This window comes from Buteo buteo, chromosome 4 (assembly GCF_964188355.1).
Source record: "Buteo buteo chromosome 4, bButBut1.hap1.1, whole genome shotgun sequence".
Taxonomy (NCBI): domain Eukaryota; kingdom Metazoa; phylum Chordata; class Aves; order Accipitriformes; family Accipitridae; genus Buteo; species Buteo buteo.
This window is the reverse complement of record NC_134174.1, coordinates 60,437,584-60,461,748: the sequence shown is the minus strand read 5'-3', so window position 1 is coordinate 60,461,748 and position 24,165 is coordinate 60,437,584. Positions and strand designations below refer to the sequence as shown.

At 38.4% G+C, this 24,165-nt stretch overlaps 1 protein-coding gene across 4 annotated transcripts in view; it reads left to right on the top strand.

Moving 5' to 3' along the window:
* Window positions 1-22,483, top strand: part of CCDC186 (coiled-coil domain containing 186) — a 39,672-nt gene extending 17,189 nt beyond the window's left edge. For 3 of the 4 annotated variants that reach the window (XM_075026450.1, XM_075026451.1, XM_075026452.1), the window contains 14 exons: window positions 1,023-1,149; window positions 3,567-3,695; window positions 4,646-4,858; window positions 6,296-6,415; window positions 6,974-7,099; window positions 7,409-7,507; window positions 8,296-8,382; window positions 9,159-9,301; window positions 12,322-12,577; window positions 13,212-13,401; window positions 14,508-14,588; window positions 16,236-16,446; window positions 17,489-17,708; window positions 18,441-22,483. In XM_075026450.1, coding sequence (XP_074882551.1) covers window positions 1,023-1,149; window positions 3,567-3,695; window positions 4,646-4,858; window positions 6,296-6,415; window positions 6,974-7,099; window positions 7,409-7,507; window positions 8,296-8,382; window positions 9,159-9,301; window positions 12,322-12,577; window positions 13,212-13,401; window positions 14,508-14,588; window positions 16,236-16,446; window positions 17,489-17,708; window positions 18,441-18,524 — 2,086 coding nt within the window. In that variant the 3' untranslated portion in view covers window positions 18,525-22,483. The remainder of the gene's footprint in view (window positions 1-1,022; window positions 1,150-3,566; window positions 3,696-4,645; window positions 4,859-6,295; window positions 6,416-6,973; window positions 7,100-7,408; window positions 7,508-8,295; window positions 8,383-9,158; window positions 9,302-12,321; window positions 12,578-13,211; window positions 13,402-14,507; window positions 14,589-16,235; window positions 16,447-17,488; window positions 17,709-18,440) is intronic. The other variant, XM_075026453.1, reaches the window with a different exon arrangement.
* The last annotated feature ends 1,682 nt before the right edge of the window (window positions 22,484-24,165 follow it).

Genomic DNA, 24,165 nt, shown 5'->3' with positions numbered 1-24,165 from the left:
CAGTTGTCTCCTGTGATCAGATCTAAGATATATAGGTGAGCAGCAATTGTGTGAATGAAGAATTTGTAACCCTGGAATATTCATTAATGGATTGAAAACCAGAAGTGCTAAGCTCTCCTTCACTGATGGTCTTGAATTCCTTGTAATTTAGGAGACTAGTTTGTTTAGAGAGGGTTTTTTTCAAAGGAAAGGAGCTAAAGATGAAAGTGTATGTGTAAACGGATATTTAAATATCTTGTTCAGGTAAATGCCTGCCTCCCATAAATTCATGCAATTGGTGGCCTAAAATATCCACCATCTAACTGTATCTTCAAACATTTAAATACATTTGAGACTCTTGTTTATTCACCAATTCTGACAGTGTAACTTCTGAGTTTTATGTGTAACTAGCTTCTGTTGCTGTGCTAGGAGGTCAGACTAAATACATGTCAGCTTCAACTCAGGCTGCAAACAGCTGAGCTGCAAAGGAACAAACTATTGCTAAAAAATTGAACCTTATAAGGAGTATAAGCATGGACACTGTTGTAGTTACGTACCTACTTAGGACTTAAAAAATCAGGGTTCCGTTTCTTACCAGGTTGTGAACTTCAAGGGCTACTCTGAGCAATCCATGAAATGAATACAGTTTCTGTGTTTTCAGACATCTGACTGGCAGAGCTATCTGACTGGAAGTTACTGTCTTACAAGTACCTTTAAAATTATTAACATTTACAGTTCTGTCCTTGCATAGAGGTACCAAGTGTCTCATGTCACCATGGGCCGTAACAACCCCAAAGTGCTGGAAACAAGCAATTTCCTCACAAGAAAGATGCTGCTTGCTGGTTTGGAGTTAAGTTTCACATGTACAACTTAATTCTGTTTTGTTTTTGTAAGGCTTTTGTGGATTTCATTAGTGTTTCTGGCTGTAACTCCCAATAAAATTTGCAGATCAAAGAGCAGAACCCATATATCTCAAAATTAAAAACAAACAAAAAACCCCAGTACTATTGTACCTTGTTTTTAATTTCTTTTTGTTTTTACAGATTGATAAAAGAAAATAAAAAACATCAGGAACTGATTTTGGATATTTGCTCAGAAAAGGACAATTTAAAAGATGAATTGAAAAAACGAACAGAAACAGAAAAGCAGCACCTCAACATTATTAAACAGGTACAGATAACAAAACAGAAATGCTGGTTAGTATCTCACTTGTATACGATGTCACTATCGCCACTGTTTAACAAGACATCCTTGATAGCATAAAGGAGAAGGAAGGAATACCTGTGTTCGTTATCCTAAGCTTTTTAAGAGGATACATCTGCTCTTCCATTCCAAGAAATATTCATTGGCTAAAAGCATTTAGTGTCTTTGGATAAACTGACTTTCTAGATTCACATCACTTAAGTGTTGCGTATCTGGAACAAGTCAAGAGAGCTCCTGTTTCGTGGGTTGCCCTGGTAGGTGGGTTTTGTGTACTTTGGCTTCCTGCTGGAGACAGTGCGTGTTGAAGGCCTCTTAGACCTTTTTACAAAAAATGACATATTCAGTCTTTTATCCTGATAGGATGATTTATTTCTCTTACACAGTCATAAAGGAGATCTTTTTAATTTGTCATCTTTATCTTCTGTTAATTGCTGTGTCTGCTAACAGAAGTGGATGGGGGTGTAGTTACAGTTGTTAAATATTAACGAAATGTGGAATGTGTATAGAGTGTGGAGCATATTAACTGTGGTCTTGCACATTATTTTGATATTACTGGTTACTATATACAGGCATTTCCTCAGTGAATTGTTAGAACCATGACAGGCCAAAGAGGAGCATAAGAATGTGCATTGGTGTAGGCTGGTTTTAGTGTGCGAAGAAAAGGTATCACAGCAGGTGTCACTGCTTGTCTGTTACAAAGTTATCTGCTAATGTTCCAACAGTTGTTCTTCAGCTTTATAAACTCATTACAGATTACAGCTTAGAAATCTGGCAAGAGATAGCATTTAAAATACTAATTTCTGTTTGTCAAAGTACTGGTGATACTATCCTCGTTGTCCAGTTTCTTTGTTAATGTCTGCATCACACAGAAATCTGTTCTCAAAGCAGTGTGTCAGGCTTGTAGTGTTCCACAGGAATGTATTCACATATGTAGAAGCTTAGTCTGTCTTTGGTTAATTTCAAAGAATCTTTGAAAATCCATGATGTAATTGAAAATGGAATTGAAAAGTCTTATTTTTAAGCTACAAATTGGAATTGCATATGCCCGAATAAATCGGTATGAGCAGCTTACTTGTTCTTTCTTGTCTGCATTTCCATGATAGCACTGTATGATTTTGTGAAACTATATCATGCAGCAGTTGCTTTATCCCATTCTGAAAACAAATATTTGTGAAGGAGTTTGTTTTGGTTTCTGGTCAGATAAGTAGAATCTGTGATTACACACTTGCAAGTGATTTTAGAAAATACTGGTTTTCAGTGTTATACTTTTATATTGTAGTTGGATAGCACCTGGAGTTGTAAGATACACTGTAGTGAAACACTTGAGTTTTTTCATTTGTGGTGCGAGTGTTTTATTGTTACGATTTCTGAATTAGTGTTTTCTGGTAGCTTTCAAGTAAATGAAAGCTTGGCTGCAGTCACAACTGTAAGCAAACTGTATGTGCATGCTTGTATGTGTAAAACTTTTTTTGCTTATGAGCAATGATTCATTTGCAAAGCTGAACAGGGTATGATCAATTCATTTGTGGTAACAGAAGCGTTTTAAGTTGTTCTTGCGTTTTATGTAGCAGTTTGGAATTGCACAAAGATGTAAGATAACGACCCTGAGACCTTGTGTACTTTTTTATACCCCACCCATGCCCCCCCAAACCAAACCAAAAAAACCTAACCTTGGTGAATTGGCTTTCCCCTGGAACAAGAGGATAGTCGTTAAGGCACAATTTGAACAGCCTTTGGGCAGCATTACAGCTTATGTAGCCACCACTCGCTCTTGCACTAGTGCTGCTGCTTCTTGTACTGGACTTGCATGGCTGTGAAGTGAACATGCACTGGGAAGTGTTCCAGTTGAACATTTGTAATTACGCTTCAGCTGGATCAGGTCTCTGACTTTGTTCACTAGGTGGCTAAAAATAGTGCCAGGATAATGACTAAGGTCCTCTTTATTTGCTGTGTTATTTTTCAATCAATTAATTCCTAGTCCAGTTCCGTATGGATGCATGATTGCTTTGCTGGCATGGTGGAGGATGTGGCACAGGGGTAGCAACAAAAGGGTGGAAGGTAAAGCAACTTCAGATAGCAGCCAGTTCTGCTCTGGCATCTCAGCATTTGCTGTCAATCTAATTTTTTGTGTAGTAAATTGCTATGCCTCATGTTTAACTTGGTTTGATGCATCTTTAGTCTCACTGAAGATGAGAATTGATATATTTCATGCTTGTGCTGTAATGCAAAGCTAGATCTTGATATGGATAGTTGCAGCTCGAGAAGTGTAAAATACAGGTAAATATCTGTTGAAGCATCTAATTTTGTGTGGAATGTTCCTGCCTGTACAAGACATGATCAAAGTCTTATTTTCCCTATAATTATTTCATAATGTTGTCTTTTAGCTGGAAGCAAGAATGGAAGAGCTTAATAAAGAAGTGAAAGCCAGTAAAGACAAACTTTTAACTCAAGATGCAGCAGCCAAAAATGCTATTCAGCAGTTGCATAAAGAGATGGCCCTTCGAATGGAGCAGGTAATAGAAAAAACTGTTATTGAACATCTTATGAACAAACTTGGTTCTTGTAGGAAATGTAGCTTCAGTTGTTAGATCACTAGGTAAGGCAAAAATTTCCAAAATTGGAACTACTAGCATGCAGTAGCATTTTTGATAACTGGCATCACTGAAGTTATAAATAGCTGTTAACATTCTAGAGTGCCTGATAACTCTTTTTAATGTGTATGTTTATATGTATGGGATTCAGCCCTCAAGGAAATCTCATTTTCCTTGCCTGTAAGCTGATCTTGATTCAAAAGGCGGTAAAAGCTGGCAGTGGCTTTTTTTCAGGCAGGCTATCACAAAATTAATATTTTTCTCAACTCCAGCACAAAGCTCTTATTTTGTCTCATGTATTACTGAGAACTGAGATGATTTTTTTTCCTTAGTATCGTATTATGCCAAGTATTTTATCTATTGTTTAAACTCTAAAGCTCAGTGTCTGATTCTTTCTTTTATTTGAGGCTGAATTTGTTAGTGCTGAGGCAGGGGGAATCTGTAAAAATAAGCCACTGAAAATAAGCCATCTGAAAAATAAGCCACTGGATAATGATTGTGCAGTTGGCATGTGGATGAGGGAAGACAGAGGACTGGTACTGGGTATTTGCAAAATTATTTTGTTACTAAAACTTAGCAAATACACTTCTTTCCTTCTGAAACAACAAATTATATCCCAGATTACTAATGTATTGATAACTCATTTGAGATGTTTAGCTGTGAAACTGCAACTGCTTAGATATATATTTACTGTTAGAAGTATGAGTAATCTAGTACTCAAGTGGGATCTAACCATTAGCCTTTGCAAAACTGGAGCTTTTGAGTCCTACTTTGTTATGCTACTATACTGCGATACTGAAAATATCCAGTAGTGTCTTAAAAAAGCTAATTATGAAATACAAGATTGATTCATTCTATTAATATTTTTCAAGGCAAACAAGAAATGTGAAGAAGCACGCCATGAGAAGGAAACAATGGTGATGAAATACGTCCGAGGGGAGAAGGAGTCCCTTGACCTCCGAAAGGAAAAGGAGATACTTGAGAGAAGAGTGAGAGATGCAAACAAAGAAATAGAAAAACATACTAATAAAATCAAACAACTTTCCCAGGAAAAAGGAAGATTGCACCAGCTCTATGAAACTAAGGTGCTCTAAGTATTGCTGTATGGCTTGAGTGAATGATTAAAAGCACTATCAGAACAACCTTATCGCTTGTTTGCTATTGTACTTGGGGAAAGAAACCTGTTTTCATTTGGGTTTGCTGTATAGCTGTGAAAACCCCTTTCCTTCAAGGGAAGGGGAAGAAGTTACTGAGTTCTCATTGTCATCTTTTTGAAGTTCCTTTTAATATTTCCCTGAATATTAGTTTGTGAAACATTAGGGTTTTTTTTTGACAAAATTGAAAAGACTGCTTGTTGCAGAGCCTGGATTTTAAGGGAATTTCTAGCTCGTTTGGATTTTTTTTTTTAAAGGCTGTAGGGTTTTTTGCTATTTTTCTGTTTTCACTCTGTATTTTCTCTTTTGTACTACTAAAAATTGGTAAGAAAGCAATAGAATTTTTCAGGCCCAATTCCAAAAGTTAGCCATTCTTTTTTAGAAGCCAGTAAGAAATTCCCACCAGCCTCTTCCAGGTCTTTTGTATTGTGCTTCATAGCTGTGCTTCACAATTTTATTTCATGTGAAAGATCCAAAAATTGATAAATAGGGTTCAAACTTTGATTTGGGCCTCTTCTGAGTGATTGTACTATGCACAGAAGGATCAGAAAAATACACCTTAATAGAAGTCCCAAAAATTACGCTTCTGAAACAAAAAATCACCTCAGTGTCCTCTCTCACATGAACCGGAAGTGGCAGCTTGACTTGAGGTTTCCTAAACAAAACTTAACATACTATCTATCTTCATAACTCCTGAGGATTACACTAGAGCCTTACAGGAATTGTGCTGCTTTAAACTTTTTTGGTAAGATGAGCCTATTACTTCAGAAACACAATTTGGAAATTTGGCTAAATGCAGTGGTTTGTGGGTACTGGTATAGAACGTTTTGCCAGCAGTCTGCTTCTGTTAACATCCTTTCTTGGCACAGGTTAGTGATTTGACTTGCATACATTTCGCTGTCAGTTCTCACACTAGTCTGCACCTGTATAGCTGGTAATACCGAGCCATTGGTGTCACAATTTTTTTCTGTAGCGTTGTATAATATACGACCTTACCACTTTGAACCTGTGTTTCCTCATCCTTTTGCCAGAAAAGAAGAAAAAGAGGACTGTGCAGCTTACCCAGGAGATACTTATTTTAGATCAGAACTCTAGACTGTGCTTTGTCTTTTAAGAGATATGTAACGTTAATGTATACTAACAGTGATGCAGCCTTACCTTGCTATTCAAACCAGAACAGTAATGTTGTTTTTTTTCACTGGATTATGGGCTAAAGCATTATCAAGCACTCTCAAGTATGTGCATGCTTTTGCAAAATTCAGGCATTAAGGAAAAAAAAAACAACCCTGCATGTGACACTTGAGCAGGAGTCTTGTAGATGCACTGGATGATTTAATCCATAAAATAGTATCTATGAAATCTTCTTAGGACGGTGAAGCCACTCGACTCAACAGAGAAATAGAAAAATTGAAAGAAGAAATCAATTCTCATGTTATCAAAGTAAAATGGGCTCAGAACAAATTGAAAACAGAAATGGATTCACACAAGGTTAGTGAAGTGGTACTGATTTTATGACATGAAAATATAGTCAGAGGAATGTAGTTGATATACTGTTTACTTTTTATATGGTATTAAAATCTGTTTCTGAAGTGTTTTTTGTTTAATTTGAATACCTGCAGCAAAAGTCAGAATAGTGTTCTTAAAGATACTGATACTGAAATGGAAATGTTGAAAGGATGTGAGGGGAGAATGGATGGGGGGGATTCTGTTTAATGGAGTTATCAGATTTTTAATTTATTATTTTTTTTGGTATGAATTAACTCTCCCCTTAGTTTAGTTTTTATGTGATAGAGTTAAATCTATCCTCTGAAAATGTGCATAGCATATAACCGAGAGATCCTTTTGTTGTGCTTTCAGTGTTGGAACAAACGAAATTGCATAAAGTAATAGTTGAATGGAAGCAAGAGGAAAAATAATGCTGGACATACTTTTTTTTGTTGTTAATTCTTTCCATACTGAAATAGGAAACTTTTATTATGAGAAATACTTTTCCCAGATTAAGTTAGATAAATACGTTTAAGCCATTATTTATTACTGTTTTTGTAGGAAACCAAAGAACGCCTCAAAGATGCAATGACAAAATTAACTGAAGCAAAAGAAGAAGCAGACCAGATAAGGAAAAACTGTCAAGAAATGATAAAAACCTATCAAGTAGGCACATTATCTCAGGAGGTGAAATTAGTGTTTAGCACCTGAGTCGTCTTTTCCTCCCTTTCTGTCTTAAGCTGTATCAGGGAAGAATTGTCCTGTGCGAGCTACAAAGCTGAGATGACTAGTCACTGGTTTCTTTACTTGGAAAATTGTTAAATAAAAGGGAGAATGTATGTCTTGATTGGCATGCAGTGTGGGGGTCTTTCTTGGCATATTCAGAATTATGTACCTACAGAAAAGACTCAGTGATATGAAAAGCCGTCTGCTCATCAACTAGAAAGGGGAACATAAAACTCTAAAACTCTACTTATGTTTCTTCAATCCTTTTAGGAGTCAGAAGAAATTAAATCAAATGAATTGGATGCAAAACTCCGAGTAACTAAAGGAGAGCTAGAGAAACAAATTCAGGAGAAGTCTGATCACCTGGAGGTAAATATGTGGTGTGTGGAGACAACACAGTTGGCAACTTAGTAGTTAAGAATGCCATGAGTTTTTAATTTTGAGAATCTTATCTTAAGCTGCTTCAAATTTTTGCCAAACATTTTTCTTTTTGGCCTAATACTACATCCCAGGTGTCTGCCTCCAGCTCTGCTTTTTGGAGGATGTATATAGCTATTACCTTGGATTCACTTTTTAAAAACAAAGTTATGAGAAAAGTATGATATAATGAGGATGAAATAACTACTCTTTCATTTATATACGTAAACGTTGCTGTAATTTAGAGCACAAATTCAGATGACAGGCAGGCCTTTCTCTGACCAGTATTTTGCCAAGCTATATGGTAAGGAGAGACATGGAGCAGCCTCTGTTCTGTATAGAGATTTGCTAGGCCAAAAGCTAAATTCTGTAGTGATTTAGCACCTGCTGACAGCTAATATGTGCATATGCCATCTTCAGAGTTAACCAAGTGTCAGTTTGCCTAGAACTTTCCCCAGGGGCTGTTGTGGCATAGATTTATACGCCTAAAACCAGAAACTTGTACACTTGAAAATAGAGTGTGTAATCTCACTTTTTGTTCTCAGCTCTTCTGAGAATAAAGAAGCTTTTAGGCTTGTCCTTGCTTTTTGAATAAGTAAAACAAACCTTTAGGGCACCTGTTCTGCCTTAAGCCTTATCAGCTGTTGTGGTGGCCAGCATTGGCCTAGATGTTTTTTGACATCCCAGGAGATGCCACTGTCCATTTAGATTTCTCAAGGACCTTCTCACTCTTTAAAAAGGTGCATCATGCAAAAATAAAAGAACTGGAAGACTTGAAGAGGACATTTAAAGAAGGCATGGATGAGCTTCGAACACTGAGAACAAAGGTAATGTGTGCTGTGGTGGATTGCAGTGGGGCTAAAGGCATAGTGTTGGGTTTTGGAACAAGACTATTCAATCTGTATTTTTACGTCTTTCAGAATGAACTGTGATTAGATACTGGCTGGCATGAGACTAGAAGGGATACGTAACTGTTGACTTTGGGTAGCCTTTCTTAGGGAGTATCAGTTGATACATAGTACAGCAATGTTTCATGGTATGCACCTCATTTGACTGAAAAGTTGAGAGAAACGTTTTAGTAAACATCTTGTAAAGGTAGTAACTTTGGAAAATGAGAAATACTTGTAAACTTTTCCTACCTGTGAGACTAGTCTTGTAGAGTTTGTACATGTGACCTCTGGTGAGGAGTATATGCTATCCATAACTTCCGAACAGTCTATAGATTAGCATGCCAGTCCCTCTCTCCGGAGCAGGGATTTAGCTCAATAGGACCTTAGAAAAAGGGAGGAAGACATAGTAAAGGGTTGGTCTGGTAACTGGGGAAAGATGATGTCTTTGGATCCTGGTCCATTAAACTGGTAAGTGTGAGTCTTTGGACAAAACTAATGTTACACTTGTTTAATTTGATTTTTTTTTTCTTTCTTTTTTTTGGTCTTTATTTTTCTGACTGTATTTGATGTGAAGTACTTGGGATATTGTTCTAAGCTACTTGGAACCACCAAAATTAACACAGGAGCTTTGTACAGCAATCTAGACATTTGATCAGAATAATTCAGCTCTGAAGTTTGGGAGCGTAAATAGTTTCTGATTTTTTTCTATTTAGGTGAAGTGTCTAGAGGATGAGCGTTTCAGAACAGAAGACGAGTTATCCAAGTATAAAGAAATCATTAATAGACAGAAAACTGAAATTCAGAATTTGCTGGACAGAGTCAAAACTGTAGATCGTCTGCAGGATCAACATCAGAGGTACAGCTATGCACTTTGAGGAATGATTTAAAAGATTATCTGGGGTGTGGAAAGTTTTTCTGTATTGAAATTATTGATGCTTTAAAATGTACTGTAATTTGAAGAATCCGTGTCCTAATTTAAGTGTTTTTCTAATCTAAATCAACATTGCTAGTACTGGAGATAATCTTGGTAGCCTCTTAGAAGATGAGGGGATTGAGATGGATAAATCTAATTCAACATCTTTCATTATTAGAATAAGAAGTGCTTGATTTCTGGCATTCTCTGTAGGAAGTTATGTCTTCTATGTGTCAGCCCAGTGCTTGTTTTATTGAAAGATTGGGGAAAAGCAACTAAGCTGGAAAGATAGATTGCTGCAAAATTGTGGTGGATGAATGAAAGTATTTAAAAAAAAAAGAATTTTATTTATTTGACAGATGCTGCATTCATAATGGACTGGAATTCATTCTGCTGTGTCAAAGTGCTCATTTAAGAATGCAAGGGAAATAATCTCAGAGAACAGTTGGGTTTGTGGACACTTCAGGAGTGTCTGAACATAGTCATGTTTGTATAGGGTACATACGGACTAGAATATATAAATGTAATCCACTTCACTGTTTCTAGTGGCATTGCATAAATGGAGATAGACAAATGTCAGATAAGTAGAACCACCCATGTGTGCCTCCTGTGCTTTCAAACAGTTCTTATTTATCATTGAAAAATATTTCAGTGACTATATGCCTTCCTCAGGGTTTAGAGAATGAAGCATTTTCCATTTGCTGTGTGCTGGTCAGCTGTATTGGCACTGTGTCATCAGGCTTTCTAGGGAAACTGCCATACGTTAGAGACAACTGAAGCTTACACTTTGACCAATAACAGTTATTTTTCACTTGGGATCTTGCCAAATGAATTTAAATGACTGTGATCACAGTGTGAAACTACAAATGTGTTTTTCCAATGATCTTTTCCTCTCAGTAATTGAGACATGTTTAAATAGCTGTTTCTCATTCCTGTCTAATTTGGATAAATTTTTATTTTAAGTATCCTTCCTGTACGATACTTATCCCTACATCAAGTTTCATATTGTCTTTTATTTCTCTTTTAGAATGACTTTAACATGTTTCCAGTACTCCTTAGAATGTTTGATAAAGTTGTGGAGTCTCAACCAGAGATTTAAAACTTGGACCAGTAAATTCCTGTTACCATCTATGAAAAAGAAATCCTGGAATCTTGACCTCTGTTTTTCCTATTATTGTGTAAAATAAATAAACTTATAGCCTTTCACTTTCTTGGAAGCAAATGGAAGGAATTTCATCTTAATTCACACAAAATCTTACGTGTTTTCTTGATGAGAATAGAGGAGGCAGATTTCTTTAGCTTAGGGAAGAGAAGACGGAAAGGAGACTCCTTAAATGTGTAAAAGGCCATTATAAAGGGAATGTTCAGTTATCCTTGTTCACTGGAGGAAGGATAAAAATAAAGAGTTTTGCAGGAAAGATGATTTTAGATTGAATGCTGGGAAGAACTTTATGGCTGAGCTGGATACTGATTACCTCCAGTTTTGCCTGGTCCCCTTCATTGGAGAACTTCAAGGATAAACTAGAGGTCTCTTTTTAGGATGGTCTAAACATTTAATTTTGTCTGGTTCAACCCTGACTGTTAACTAGAGACTTCTTCTGTCATAAGGAAACAACATAATTTGGAAATGTAAAATAGAAGCATAGCCTTCTGGCATAGGTTTTTAAATGGGAGCTATAGGTGAGATATTTTGCAGCATAAATGGCTAAAAAAAAATCAGTGGTGTAGTTGTTAAGTCTTAAGTCTTCTGAAAGGTGGATTTAGCCTAAAAAAGACTATAAATGCAGGGTGCAATATATTTGACGTTATCCTTTGGTAGTGCAAAGCTAGCTAGCTTCCGTTGTCATTAACCACATGAACTCCTCATTTTGGTAGCTGGAAGCATATAATTTATAGTAGTGGAGTTCTAGTAGAATATACTTATTTAGTTTTGCAAAATTATAGTTCATTTTCAGAATTATTAATTATTTGGATTGCCTGAGTCTCACCTCTACTTGAAGAAACATGTTGATACGGGGTTGTTGACTTAAGGTGAATTGAGCCTCCTGGTAATTACCCTGTCTGACAGGGAATTAAATAAGATGTGTGCCCTTGCTTTGTATAACTTTAATTTTATTTTAAAAATTGAATATACACACTCCCTGTGAGAAAGAGAGGTGAGGGGTTTTCTGCTGATGTTGGAACGTAAGGTTTTAGAAAGGTGTAGAAAATCCTATGATTGAATAACTAATGAAATAATATTACAAGAGCAAATGAGGAGGACATTTTTAGTCCATAACTCTTTTAACAGCTGTTTAATTTTGGAATTAATTTAAATCACTTTCTCTAAAATGTTGATCATAACTGAAGATACAGCCTTTCTTACTCAAATGGATTGCAGGTGATAGATCAAATGTCTCCTAATGGGAGTGCTTCAGTAGAAACAAGAACTTGTTTTGTAGAGAATTGGGGGAGGGATAGTGGAGTAAGACAGGTCCTTTGAATCGGAGCTGCACTGCTTGGATAAGGATGTTTCAGAAGTCACTATACTGCTGTCCTGGAGAAGCTCAAAACAGAGTATTTCCCTATCTCTTAAAGACAAGTCCTCGTACAGAATGACTGCCTTTGTTGGGTTTGCAGACCTTCCTCTTATCTACAGCATCTGTTTTTGAGGGTTTTGTTTATGCCCTATACTGAAGCTCATGAAGATGAATATAGAGAGATGATCTTCCTTGTGGAAGCTGATGACTGCATGTCCTTCTGCATGTGGGTTACAATTATCTGTCACTTTAGCACTGCACATGTCTTGAAATGGAATCTGCAAATTCCCTTGGCATTTAAAGCCATCCAGTGACTAACAGATGCCCCAGGGCCATTAATTGTTCCTCTGCCTTATTTGGTCTTGACCTGAATGCTTTTATTTCAATAAGGTTTCATATCTTTAAGCTCAGGTTATCCCTAATAACATACTATTGTTTTGACAGAGATGAACAAGAAATCAATGCTTTAAAGGAAGAAGTAGATGGTTTCAATTCTCTGATAGCTGATCTCCAGAAGGACATTGAAGGTAGTCGGAAAAGAGAATCTGAGCTATTGATATTCACTGAAAAATTAACCAGTAAGAATGCACAGCTTCAGTCTGAAAACAATTCCTTACAGAGCCAGTTGGATAAGCTTTCTTACAGTGAAAGAGAGCTGCAGAATCAGTTGGAATGCATTCAACAGGCTAAAGATGATCTGGTGAGTACGGTGTGCGGCTTCATTTTTGCACTAGTAAGATGTCTGTTACCAATAAAGATGTGGCACATGAATTCCACCTTGTGCCTTTACCTGATCGCAATTTCTTGTTGAGTTTGCCAGTTTGATAGAATAATAGCAGCAGGATATGAACACCTGATGTTTCTAAGGGGAAAGAAATCCTGAGGCACACTGCCCTGGAATGGAGTGTTATTGTGTTGCTCTTCCTGGGAGTACAGAGTTATTCTCTGTGCAAGTGTCACCAAAACAATCAAAAGGTTGTAATTTGTCTGTGAAATTTATTACTATAAACTGTTTCTTAGGTCCTGTTTGTACTATGAGGTTAATGGCATTTTTAATATACTTAGTGTGTCACAGAAGGTAATGTGACTGCACTGTACAGCTCTGCCTGGCTCTGTACTGTATCATGCAGATGTTTTGGAGATTGTTCAGGAGTCTTACTGCAGTGTTGCACTGTGCTGCATATTCATTTGCAGTGGTAGTGTTTAGCCGAAATAATAGATGTAAAATGTGAATGATTCTCAGGTGAAAAGTGCAGAGTTAAGGCTGTTGAGCATACAGTATGGTTAGGCTGGAATTTTTTTGTATATGACTGAAAATAAAACTACAATTTCAGGCCACCAAGTTACACAAGGAGGAAGATCAGCGAAAGCTAGAGGTTGAGACACTACAGGCTCAGCTAGCGTCAGAGCAGAAAGAACTAACAGCGCTGAGGACCCACGTGGATGAACTGAAAGATGAACTGGCTACCCAGAAGCGCAAGCATGCAGCAAACCTGAAAGATCTCACAAAGCAACTTCAGCTAGGTTGAAATTATTTTCAGATATAATGAGTCAGCCCCATCTGTAAGCCCCTTCACAGTGTCTCGTAAAGACTAGAGTCCTGCCTGCGTATGCCCACTGCTTGAGTGTAGCCCTTCAAGCTCTCCCTGTCCCTAAAGAGAATGAGAGTGAACAAGCAAGTTAGATCTCGTGGAAACTGCAGTTACAGGAAACAGGCCTTAGTGTCAATTTTCAGTCTTAAATACATTTTAAAAGTTATATTTAGACATAAAATGAAAGATTTATTTCAAAAGAGCTTAGTCTTTGTTACCATGCATGGGACTACTGAAATGTCACTGTGGGTATATATGGATCCTGGCCTGTGTAAGGGTATATTCAAAGGTTGCTAGAAGTTTCCTAGTTGCTGACTGTATCAGAAATTGCTGGTGGCAGTTATTTTTTAGTATATTAAACAGAGCACTTCAGTTTTTAAAGATGGATGTGGAGAGACTGATGACTAATTTTTGTCAACAAACAGAAATCATTAAATACCTGATAATGCATATGCTCTGAATGCAAATAGATTTGAATATGATCAAATCTGTTCAAAATGTATTTGAAAGAAGAGATCCTGTTGGTATTGTGCGAGACAAGTTCCATGTCTCTTTTTGTACATATATGAACAGCTGTGCACTTTCCCTCTTGATCCTAACTGAATGAGTGGTGTTTCTGGCACAAGTACTACACTGAGCTCCCCATAGTGATATAGTTATGAGATCCAGGAACAGAGTTGTCATTCTGTCATTCGGTACTTATTTACGTGGCAGTCCTAATCAAAAGTAAAATCAAATTTAAGTCTTATTGTTCCCAGTTACTCCTATGTACGACATTACCTGCTTCAACTGGCAACTGCTGCAGGGTGTAGGGATCATGGTGGATGTTGCATCCAGGTGCTTCATGGTTGTATGCAGGGAGAGGAGGGGGGCTGTTTGGTTTTGGGGTTTTTTTAGTTGCTACCATTACCTTTCAGTTGTCACACCATGTTAAATTGGTGCAGATCAGAGAGGATTAGAGTTTTTGTATGTTGTGTAACACTATGATTTTTGGGTTTTAATCTGCTGTTGTTAACCATAATTATGTTATACTTTTAGCACGGAGGAAATTGGATCAGATGGAAAATGGTAATTATGACAAAGAAGTAAGCAGCATGGGGAGCCGTTCCAGTTCATCAGGTAATGTAGCACATAGCAGGGTGGCCAAAACAATCCTTTGATCTTAGTAAGGTTGCCATGGTGTGCTGCCATGATCCTTGCTCTTTCTGTGGTTTGTGCATATGCAGTGTGTGGGCAGCCTCCCATTAAAGCTGACAAAATAGCCTTTAAGCACCAAAATGCACTTGGCTGAATGCAGTTGTAGGTGCTTATTCTTACTACAAGATTAAAGTTTAATGTTTATAATGTTTATATATTTTGGTTCTTTTAAATGCCTACCTTTTGTATTTTGTTGCTTTTATGTTTGGAGGAAGCTTGGAGGACTCTGGTTTATAGACAACCCTCTTAAATGCTGCCAGAGGCAAAACAAAAATGAGCAGTGGCTTCCAACATTGTTTAACTGCACTGTTGACAGTTGCAACTGTGTAAGTGATAAATCAGTTAGCATGTTTAGAGGCATCAGTGTATTTGTGTAAAATTCATTACTTTCTATCCAGTTAGAAGTGGTTATCTGAAAACAACATCTGTTTTCTTCCTCAGTATCTTTGGGTTTGTCGTGGTTTAACCCCATCTGGGAACTGAGCACCACGCAGCCACTTGCTCACTCTTCCCACCCCCCCTGCTGGGGAGGAGAATCAGGAGAAAAAAAAGTAAAACTTGTGGCTTGAGATAAGAACAGTTTAATAACTGAAAGAAAATCAAATATAATAATAATAATAACAATAATTGTAATGAAAAGGAAGATAACAAAAAGAGAGAGAGAGAAATAAAAACCAAGAAAAGACAAGTGATGCACAATGCAGTTGCTCACCACCCACTGCCCAGCCAGTCCCTGAGCAGCAATCAGCCCCCCCCCGGCCAACTCCCCCCAGTTTATATCCTGAGCATGACGTCCTATGGTATAGAATATCCCTTTGGCTAGTTCAGGTCAGCTGTCCTGGCTGTGCTCCTTCCCAACTTCTTGTGCACCTCCTTGCTGGCAGAGCATGGGAAACTGAAAAATCCTTGGCTTAGGATAAACACTACTTAGCAAGAACTAAAACATCAGTGTGTTATCAACATTATTCTCACACTAAATCCAAAACACAGCACTGTACCAGCTACCAGGAAGAAAATTAACTCTATCCCAGCTGAAAGCAGGACAGGGTTTTAAGTTGGGTTAGTTCTGTCAAAGTGTCCTGTAATCTCACTGTATGACAGAGGAATACTTGGAGAGAAGAACAGAAAGAAAAGAAAATACTTCAAGTTCTAAGTGATCAGTGCTGCAGAGTGTTTATACATCGGGCTTTAGCCAGTCTGTACACACAGTGTTGTAATTTTAGTGGACTCTAAATCAGGTATGTTTAAAATTAGCTTAGTATTGTCCAAAGCAATATTAATGAATCTGAAGGTACTTATGCAAGAGTAAGCATTACTGAAGTAAGCACGCTTATACTAAAGGAGCTATGCCCATGCTAGGGGACTACACTGCTGTGTCTCAGCATGAATCATTTAAATGGTATAAGGATTGTTTATATAAAACCCCACAAACATATAAGGGAAACTGACATTTTGAAAAAAAATACCCTAAGCTACTGAAATGTATTGAATGCGTGCACTGCACTAGCAGAGACATTTTACCTGGTATAAAAGCAGAAAGAGCCTTTACAAATACGTATGTGTTGGCAGGGTCCCTTAATGCGCGCAGCAGCAATGAGGATCGGTCACCTGAGAATATTGGATCTTCAGTAGCTGTGGATAGCTTCCCAGAGGTGGACAAGTCTATCTTGGTTGAAAGAATACTAAGGCTGCAGAAGGCACATGCTCGAAAAAATGAAAAGATGGAGTTTATGGAGGATCACATTAAACAACTGGTGGAGGAAATCAGGAAAAAAACAAAGTATGTTCTGGATTCTGTTTGTACAGTTTTTCAGTGTTGAGCTGGTACACTAGACAAGTATTCTTGATTTTTTGCAAGACAAGTAATTGTCTAAATGAAAATATTTAAAACAACAAAAATATTGCAGTGAAAGTAGATCTTAAAGGTAGGATTAGTCTTGACCTTTTTTTTCCTTATCTTTCCCCAGCAGTTACAGTAATTGTCAAGTTGTTTATTACTAAAATTTTTCAGGAGGAGTAGGCTGGTGCAAGTGGATTTTTTTTGTAGCAAAATGGTCACCAGGTGGCTGATTTGAGGTGGACTGCTGCCACTGGCTAACAGAAGAGTCCATTCTCTGCATGTGCTTAAAAGGGTGCTGATTATAAGTGTTTGTTTTGGAAGGAGAATTTGCATAATTCCAGATGGTAGTCTGGTATGCATACCAAACAATGTATCTGAGCCAAAGGTGGTCAGTATTTAACGTGAGACAGGATTTCCATGTAAGTGGAATCTTGTCTTACAGGATGTTGTCTGGAACTTCAGTTAGGAGGGGAAGAAATTGTAGCATATACCTTCCTCTGGAAAGTACATTTGTCCGTTAGGTTTAGCCTTTGCTTAACGAGCCTATTTATGCCCATCTGGTACCATTCCACAGAACATGATCACAGCTTGTGAAGACTCTTGAGCAGAGACTTTGTAATTTTTGTCTCATCTGTAGAAAGCTTAAGATTCCCTGTCTGGAGTCTTTCAGCAAAGAAAAAGTAGAGGCAATTTTTAAGTACCTTTTTGCTCCAGTAGCAATATTACTTTCTCAAAATACTTCTAAATATGTAAACCTTGTGCATTGTCGTGACTCAGCTTACCAGCATCTCCTATAGCACTGTTGGTATCCCAGGTTTTCCTCTGACCTAGAAATTGCAGGAGTTGATTTTTACTGCCTTTTCAGTAATACAGTACTGCTTGAAAATAAAATTACTCTTATGTCAGGAATCTGAAGTTACTTCCATGGCTGACTTTTCACTGCCTTGTAATGCTATATTTTTAAAATTATTTTTCCCCCCAGAATTATTCAGAGTTACATTTTGCGGGAAGAAGCTGGAACGCTATCATCAGAGGCCTCTGACTTCAACAAAGTACACTTGAGTAGACGGGGTGGGATTATGGCATCTCTGTACACATCTCATCCTGCAGATAGTGGTCTCACGTTGGAACTCTCCTTAGAGATAAACAGGAAGCTACAGGCTGTGTTGGAAGATACATTACTGAAAAATATTACATTGAAAGTGAGTAGCTATGCCAGTTCTTCCACATGTTCTTGAGGTTCTGAAATACTGCCTTCAAAGAGATGCATGCTGTTAAAAGGAGGAGGCTTTTCAGAAGTCAGCTCATTGTGAATTGGTGCCGCTGATAGCATTGGGTTAATCAAAGAGTTATGTAACATGATCCATGCTGAACCTCTGTTTTGGGACCCATGTAGTATGCTGCACTAACAGGCTGCTTCTTGAAATGAATTCTGGGCTGCCTGTGCATTCAGTGGGGAAGGGCCTCTCCATGCTCTCCCCAGTCACCTGGAGCCAGTGGCATGGTCCCTATGTGCTCTCCCTGTGCCAGTAGCTGGCTACCCTATTGAGCTATTGGGGCAGCACGTCTGCTGCACGGGAAAGATGGCAGGCTGGAAAATGTTGTGCAGGCTGCCAGCCAGACTGCAGTGTTCTGCAGAAGTTGGAGATCTCTTCCTGTAATTATCGTTCCCCTTGAACACTGTCTAGGCAGCCTGTAGAATATTAGTAACTGCAAAAAAAGACTTGCTGAGAGCTTTGCGTCCTTTATGGAAATGAGCTTGGTTTTCTCCAACTCTGTCTAATCATTTATGCTTGTTCTGGATACTTGAAAGTACCAACCTGCTGACATAAACAGTAATTTTAACTTACTAGTGCATTTTGTGCCGAATGGCTCATTTTCCCTGTATAACTTACCCTATCTTTTTTCTTTTTTTTTTTTTTTCTCCCCAAAAGGAAAACCTTCAAACTCTAGGAACAGAAATAGAACGGCTTATTAAACACAAGCATGAACTGGAACAGAGAATAAAGCAGACATAACTAAAACTTTTATGGAATAACCAACATGAAGATGCAGAAAAGGCAGGTGCTACAGACCACTGTTTTTTACATGTTTCCTGAAATTTGATTGCCTGCCAGCACAAGCATCCGGTATTTTGCATATACAGCCTTTAACCATACAGGCTGTCCTTACTCGTGTGAGAGATCTATGGGGTTTGGCATCAGTGTGGTTCTGTCTACTCAATACCAGCCTGAGGTGCTGCTGAATTTTACTACACACTACATTTATCTAAAACTTTATTTGAAATGACATACAGATGCTTTGCAGTGCATATTATGTTTTGAGTGAGTTGCAGTGAGATTTTAATTTCTGCCCAGTATAATTAATCAGTCTCTTAGTGATGGAGCTTGAAAAAATACAACAAATTCTGTCTTAGTTGCTGTTGAACATATCCAGTGTTAATGAGCTTTAAGGGCTTTCAGACATTATTTCCTTTCTTCCATATTATTTGTAATATTTAGGTTGATTAAGCATTTTTGACATACGCATGGAAAAATGCTTTGTAACAAAATTTTGGTTTTTAAGTGGTGGCCATGATATTGCATATTTTCTGCTTTAGATTAACATTCAATGGTTAGTTTCTTTATCCAAAAGAAGAGAAGCAACAGTAAAATTAAGGGATTAAGAAGCTTTCAAACTCAGTTGTTAAGTATATATAATTGAATCAAATGTCAATTCAATAAATCCTGTAAACCCTTGATCTTCAGACATACAGATCTAAAGAAGTCTGATATCAGATAATTGGTTAATAAAGTTCACTGGCCTTCTGCATAACTAACAGCATTTAAAAAGTAAGGAGTTTTAACTGCCCATTGTTACGTATGTACAGGTAGACATCGTGATTGCATCTGTTTTCGCGTGGTCAGAAAATCTGTTTTCAAAGACAAATGGAAGCTAACTAAATTTTCTCATTAACTGTGGCTAGACCAGCTAGTGAAAGTAATAGTAAGAAATAGGAAATATATCTAAATGGGATTTTAAATCTATTGGTGTACTGTGAAAGTGGCACAGAAATCTGTACAACTCCTTAATTCTACTGTTGTGAAGAATTAGTTGGTCAAAATGGCATGAACTGAGAACTGTTATTCAATCCTTCAGTGTCTGAGAGGGTGATGGAGGAAGAGTATCAAGGTGACAAGATTCTGGTTAGTCATGACATCGTGTTCATATTTTAATTCCAGGATAAGTAATTTACGGGATTTGAAATATCTATTCCAGCAGTAAATGCATAGATTTCTGTATTTACTGCCTTTTGACCAAAATGAATTGACCAGATCACAGTGTAAATATGTACTTTGGGTTTTTATTAAATACTTGAACTTCCTATTATCATGAAAAAAGATTCAATGTACATTTAGAATAGCAATGCTTCAGCTATTTTAATTAGAAAGGATACTTGGGGGCGGGGGGGTGGGACACAGAATCTGTCTTACCACAGGCACCATTTGCATCATGCACAAAACAAGGGGCCTGAATCCGGCAGCACACAGGAGGATAATTTATCAAAGCATCTAGGTGACTTAAGGGTGTGTACTCATTTTCAGGTGCCACTGAGTCACTTGAGCTTTGTAATGAACCAAATTGAGCAAAAGGGCCTGATTTGGTTTGAGTAGTTTGATTCAAGACAGTGAGACTTCCTTTTTAAAGATAGGCATCTGTGAAAGTCCTCGTGGGATCAAAACCTGGTTTGTGGTTTAGAGAGCTTCAGGAGTCTTGGATAGCAGGTCCCTTCAGCGTCAAAGAATTAAGTATTTCTTTAGAAAGGGAAGGTGGAAACAAACTACTTAAAACCTGACCGAGCATTGTAGAAACTGTGAGCCTTTAATCTGGGTGGGCTTTTATACATATATTTTTCTAGTTCCTGAGAGCAATGGTTATCTGAAACGTTAGGGAATTTGGACCAGTGCAGTCATGGGACTACCTCTGCTTTACTGTTGTTTAAGTGATGTGAAGAGGAAACTACCTGGCTCTGCTGAAACAGATTTGTCACCAGCTTCCAGGAAGTGAACAGGCAGTTATTCGTGACTGAACTAGACCTTCTGCTGAAAGTATTTAGAAAAATTTGCATGTTAAAACATAGCTTAGCTCTTGTATGTTTGTGTTTTCATGCTTTAATGTACCAGATCTCTGGATATTTTCAAGCATTCAGCTGAATGACTCCAGTATTTTCGATACCATGTTAATACTGTAATCATTTAATGTATGTTCTCCAGGTGTACAGTGTGAATGAAGGAGAAGTGTGGATGCAGATGGAATAAGTGCAATGACGTTGTGGAAATTCTTATTTCTTTTTGGCATGGTTCTTTCTCCTTTTAAGTTATTTGAGAAACCTAGTTAGCTGTCCTCCTGCCCTGCTGGAAATGCTGCTTCCTCTCTGTAGCACTAGTAGCTTCTCAGACTTTCCTTGGTTATGGAGACACACAAAGCAGCCAAAATATTACATTGTTTATTGTGCACAGTGTCTTCATGGACCAAAGTCATCTTCTGCAGGCATTATTTTAAACATACCTGTTATAGATGAAAATTTCATTCTAGCTCGCACAGTGGCAAATGACTCTCTATCCAGTAAGCCCAAAATGTGATGAATGCCTGACAGGGTCAGCCAGCAACTTTGCTTAATAATGTTGCTCATTTCTGAGAGGCAGTGGGGTATTAGCCATAAGAATGTTGCTGGCAAGTCACCTGTCTGTTGTTTCCATAGGGTAGATTGTCAGGAGTGTAATACTGTCGGTGCTGGTGTTCACAAGAACACTTCTGTGAAAAGGTGTGCTTCTGCGGGGCGGCTCATACAGGCGAGCACGAGCTGGTGCAGAGTGGGTGCAAGGCTTGCATAGCAATCGCATTTCACTTACCCTTGTTTTGGAAACTTTATATTATGAGCCTGAGATTGAAAACTGTCCTTAGATAAACTGAATTTTAGAGAGAAACTGATAAACTAATTTTGAAGGCAGCCTGGAGCAGTTAGCTACGTACCTGTCATTGAAATTCAGTGTCCATTAGACATGTAATTGCCACAGGCTGCTTTTGAAAATACCAAGCTTGTAGCTAGTTGTGTCCTACAGGCTTAAACATCTGTTTCTTAAGTACTCAGGGTGCTCTTTGAATTCAAACATCGCACATCCAGTTGTTGTTAGAGGCCCTACAGGAAAGCTGCCTATGCTTTTCCACCCTCTGTTAAATCCAGCACTGTCATTGTCTAAAGCCAGACCCTCTGAACTGAAGAATACCATTTTATGCTATAGAAATCACTCGTTTTCTGCCATATAGACTTGTACGATATTTTTTCTTTTAGTCTCCAGAAGACAGTGGAGACCGATTTGTTCCTCAGATAAGTTATCATCTTCACTTGTTGCTGGCATCACCTGCAGTATTTCCAGCTACTAAAACTGAAGTTACACTCTCTTGAAATATTTTTCATTGCAATATTTTTGTTCATAACTAAAAAAAAATTAAAAAATCAGATCTCTGGCTTCCGCTGAACCGAGTGTAAAGCTGAGTGCCCGCATGCTGCAGAGACCCAAATCTAGGAAGGGGTTCAGAGAACAAGGCCTGTCTGAATGGGCTTCCTCCACCCTTCCCGCTGTCAATGGAACCGGCTGTGATGGTAAATGTCAGCAGTAGGTGGCACTAGAAATCAGATTTACCGTGTCTCCACAACGACCTGAAACCTGTCAAAGGGCAGACGGCTGCGTTGCAGGGGGACCTGGGTGGTATTTAGAGCTTTTCCCAGATGGATGGGGGTTTCCTTCCCATTTTCGTGTTCTAACTGAAACTATGTTGAATCTTCCAATATATGTATGTATGTTGTCTGAATATACACAGAATGGCTATTGATTTAATTTTGTAGATACCTGTTTCTGTATAAAGTTTTTGAAGATATCACTATACCTTATGTATATATTGTACTTTGAAATAATAAACATACAAATGTATGAAAGTCTGGTTTGGGTCTGTGGTTTGTACCATTGCTTATTTACTGCTGCTTAACTCTGGATTGCGCCGATAGCTGTTGGTAGAGGCCTGTGGTGGTGGCACCAGCATGCTACCTGTTGGGTGGTCATCTTCAGTGAGTGGGAGTCCCTCCTTCTCACAGTGCAGAAATGTCCTCGTGATGCTTGTAAACAAGTGCTCTGGGCTAAAAGCAGCTTAATTGCCAGCAAACTGTTCTTGCCAGCACGGGTGCTGGGAGGGCACCATAAAAGCCCCTTCTTGTTTCCCCTCGAGTAGATATAACTATATAACATGATCTGCAGTTGGAGGCATTGCTACTACGCACAGCTTGGCAGGGCAACGCTTGCTGCCAGCCCATACTTTTCTCTTGCGCTATCTAAACAAGAGGTGGCAGTGCATCTTTGCCATGTACCTCTGGTACTGCAGGTCAGCTTGAACAGCAAAGCCAGGGAAAACAGGGCTGCACACCTTTCATACTGTCATCTCTTGGAAAAGGGGGTGAGACTTTTCTGTCCTAAGGACAGGTGATAGGTGTGCTGCAAGTTAAGTACTGCTGTGAGCTACTGCCAGTCCTGGTAAGTGGCCTTGATGCTGGAGTCCTCTTTTCCCTTGTGTTGTGTGAATTTGACAACCCCACAGTCCCAGTAGCAAGGGCTGGTTCCCTTGGCCACAGCTCTACATTTGGGACACTATTTGCTGCTCTGGTTTATTCCCTTGCAGAGATCTAATTTAGCTTGGTTTTTAGCCATGATATTGTTCTTTTAAAAAAAAAAAAAAAGGTGATGCTGCCAGGTTGCTGGCTGTTCATTGTGGCTATGCTCATGTTAAAAGTCTGGGAATCAGATTTGTATGTGTTGTCCTGCCCTTGCAACCTGATTGTAGAGAGACAGAAAAAGGGAAAAAGGAATGCCATGAAGGGGCTAATTTATGGAGTTTATTCTAGTATCTCCCAGAGTACCTTCAGTGAGACAAGGAGGTGTCCTATTTTCTTGAAATTTAATGGCAAACTACCACTAGCTTCCTAGGATCAGGGTGAGGGCTTCCAGTTAAGTTTTCTGGTTACTGTTACCTGTATGACTCTTTGCTGGAATTGTTTTGCAGTTCACTGTTTTTCTTCCAGCTTTCCACTGATAGCAAATACAGCTCTTGCTGACAGATGTGACCAAAAATCAAGGTTTCTTTGTGCTCCCCAAGTATTTAGCACTGCTGTTTGGAAACAACAGCCTGAAGCTAAACTTCCTCACATACAGATCTTGGCTTTGGTGGTATTTGCAAGTAGCCATTTGGTGAACAACTTCCCACCCCCATTTTACAGACAGGTCTGTATTTGAGGCTGACACGGCAAGACTATATTTGCAGAGGAAGGGTTCTCACAGCACAGTAGCGTGAAGTACTTGATACTGAAGCAAGCCAGTCTCATGCTGGTGCTGTTGGGTAATGAATATATAACCCAATGCTAGCAGTTTACGTGTCTAGTTGACTGCAAAATAGGAAATCAGCACTGCTATTTTTTTTCTCTGCTCTATTTTAAGGGTTGTTTTTTTTTTTTTAATGGAGAAGTATGGCTGGGTTTTTGTTGTTGCGGTTGGTTTTAGGCTATTTTGCATTAAACCACAGTGGGTCGGTGCCAGATTTTGCAAGATCTTTGCATGCATAAGTGTAACTGTT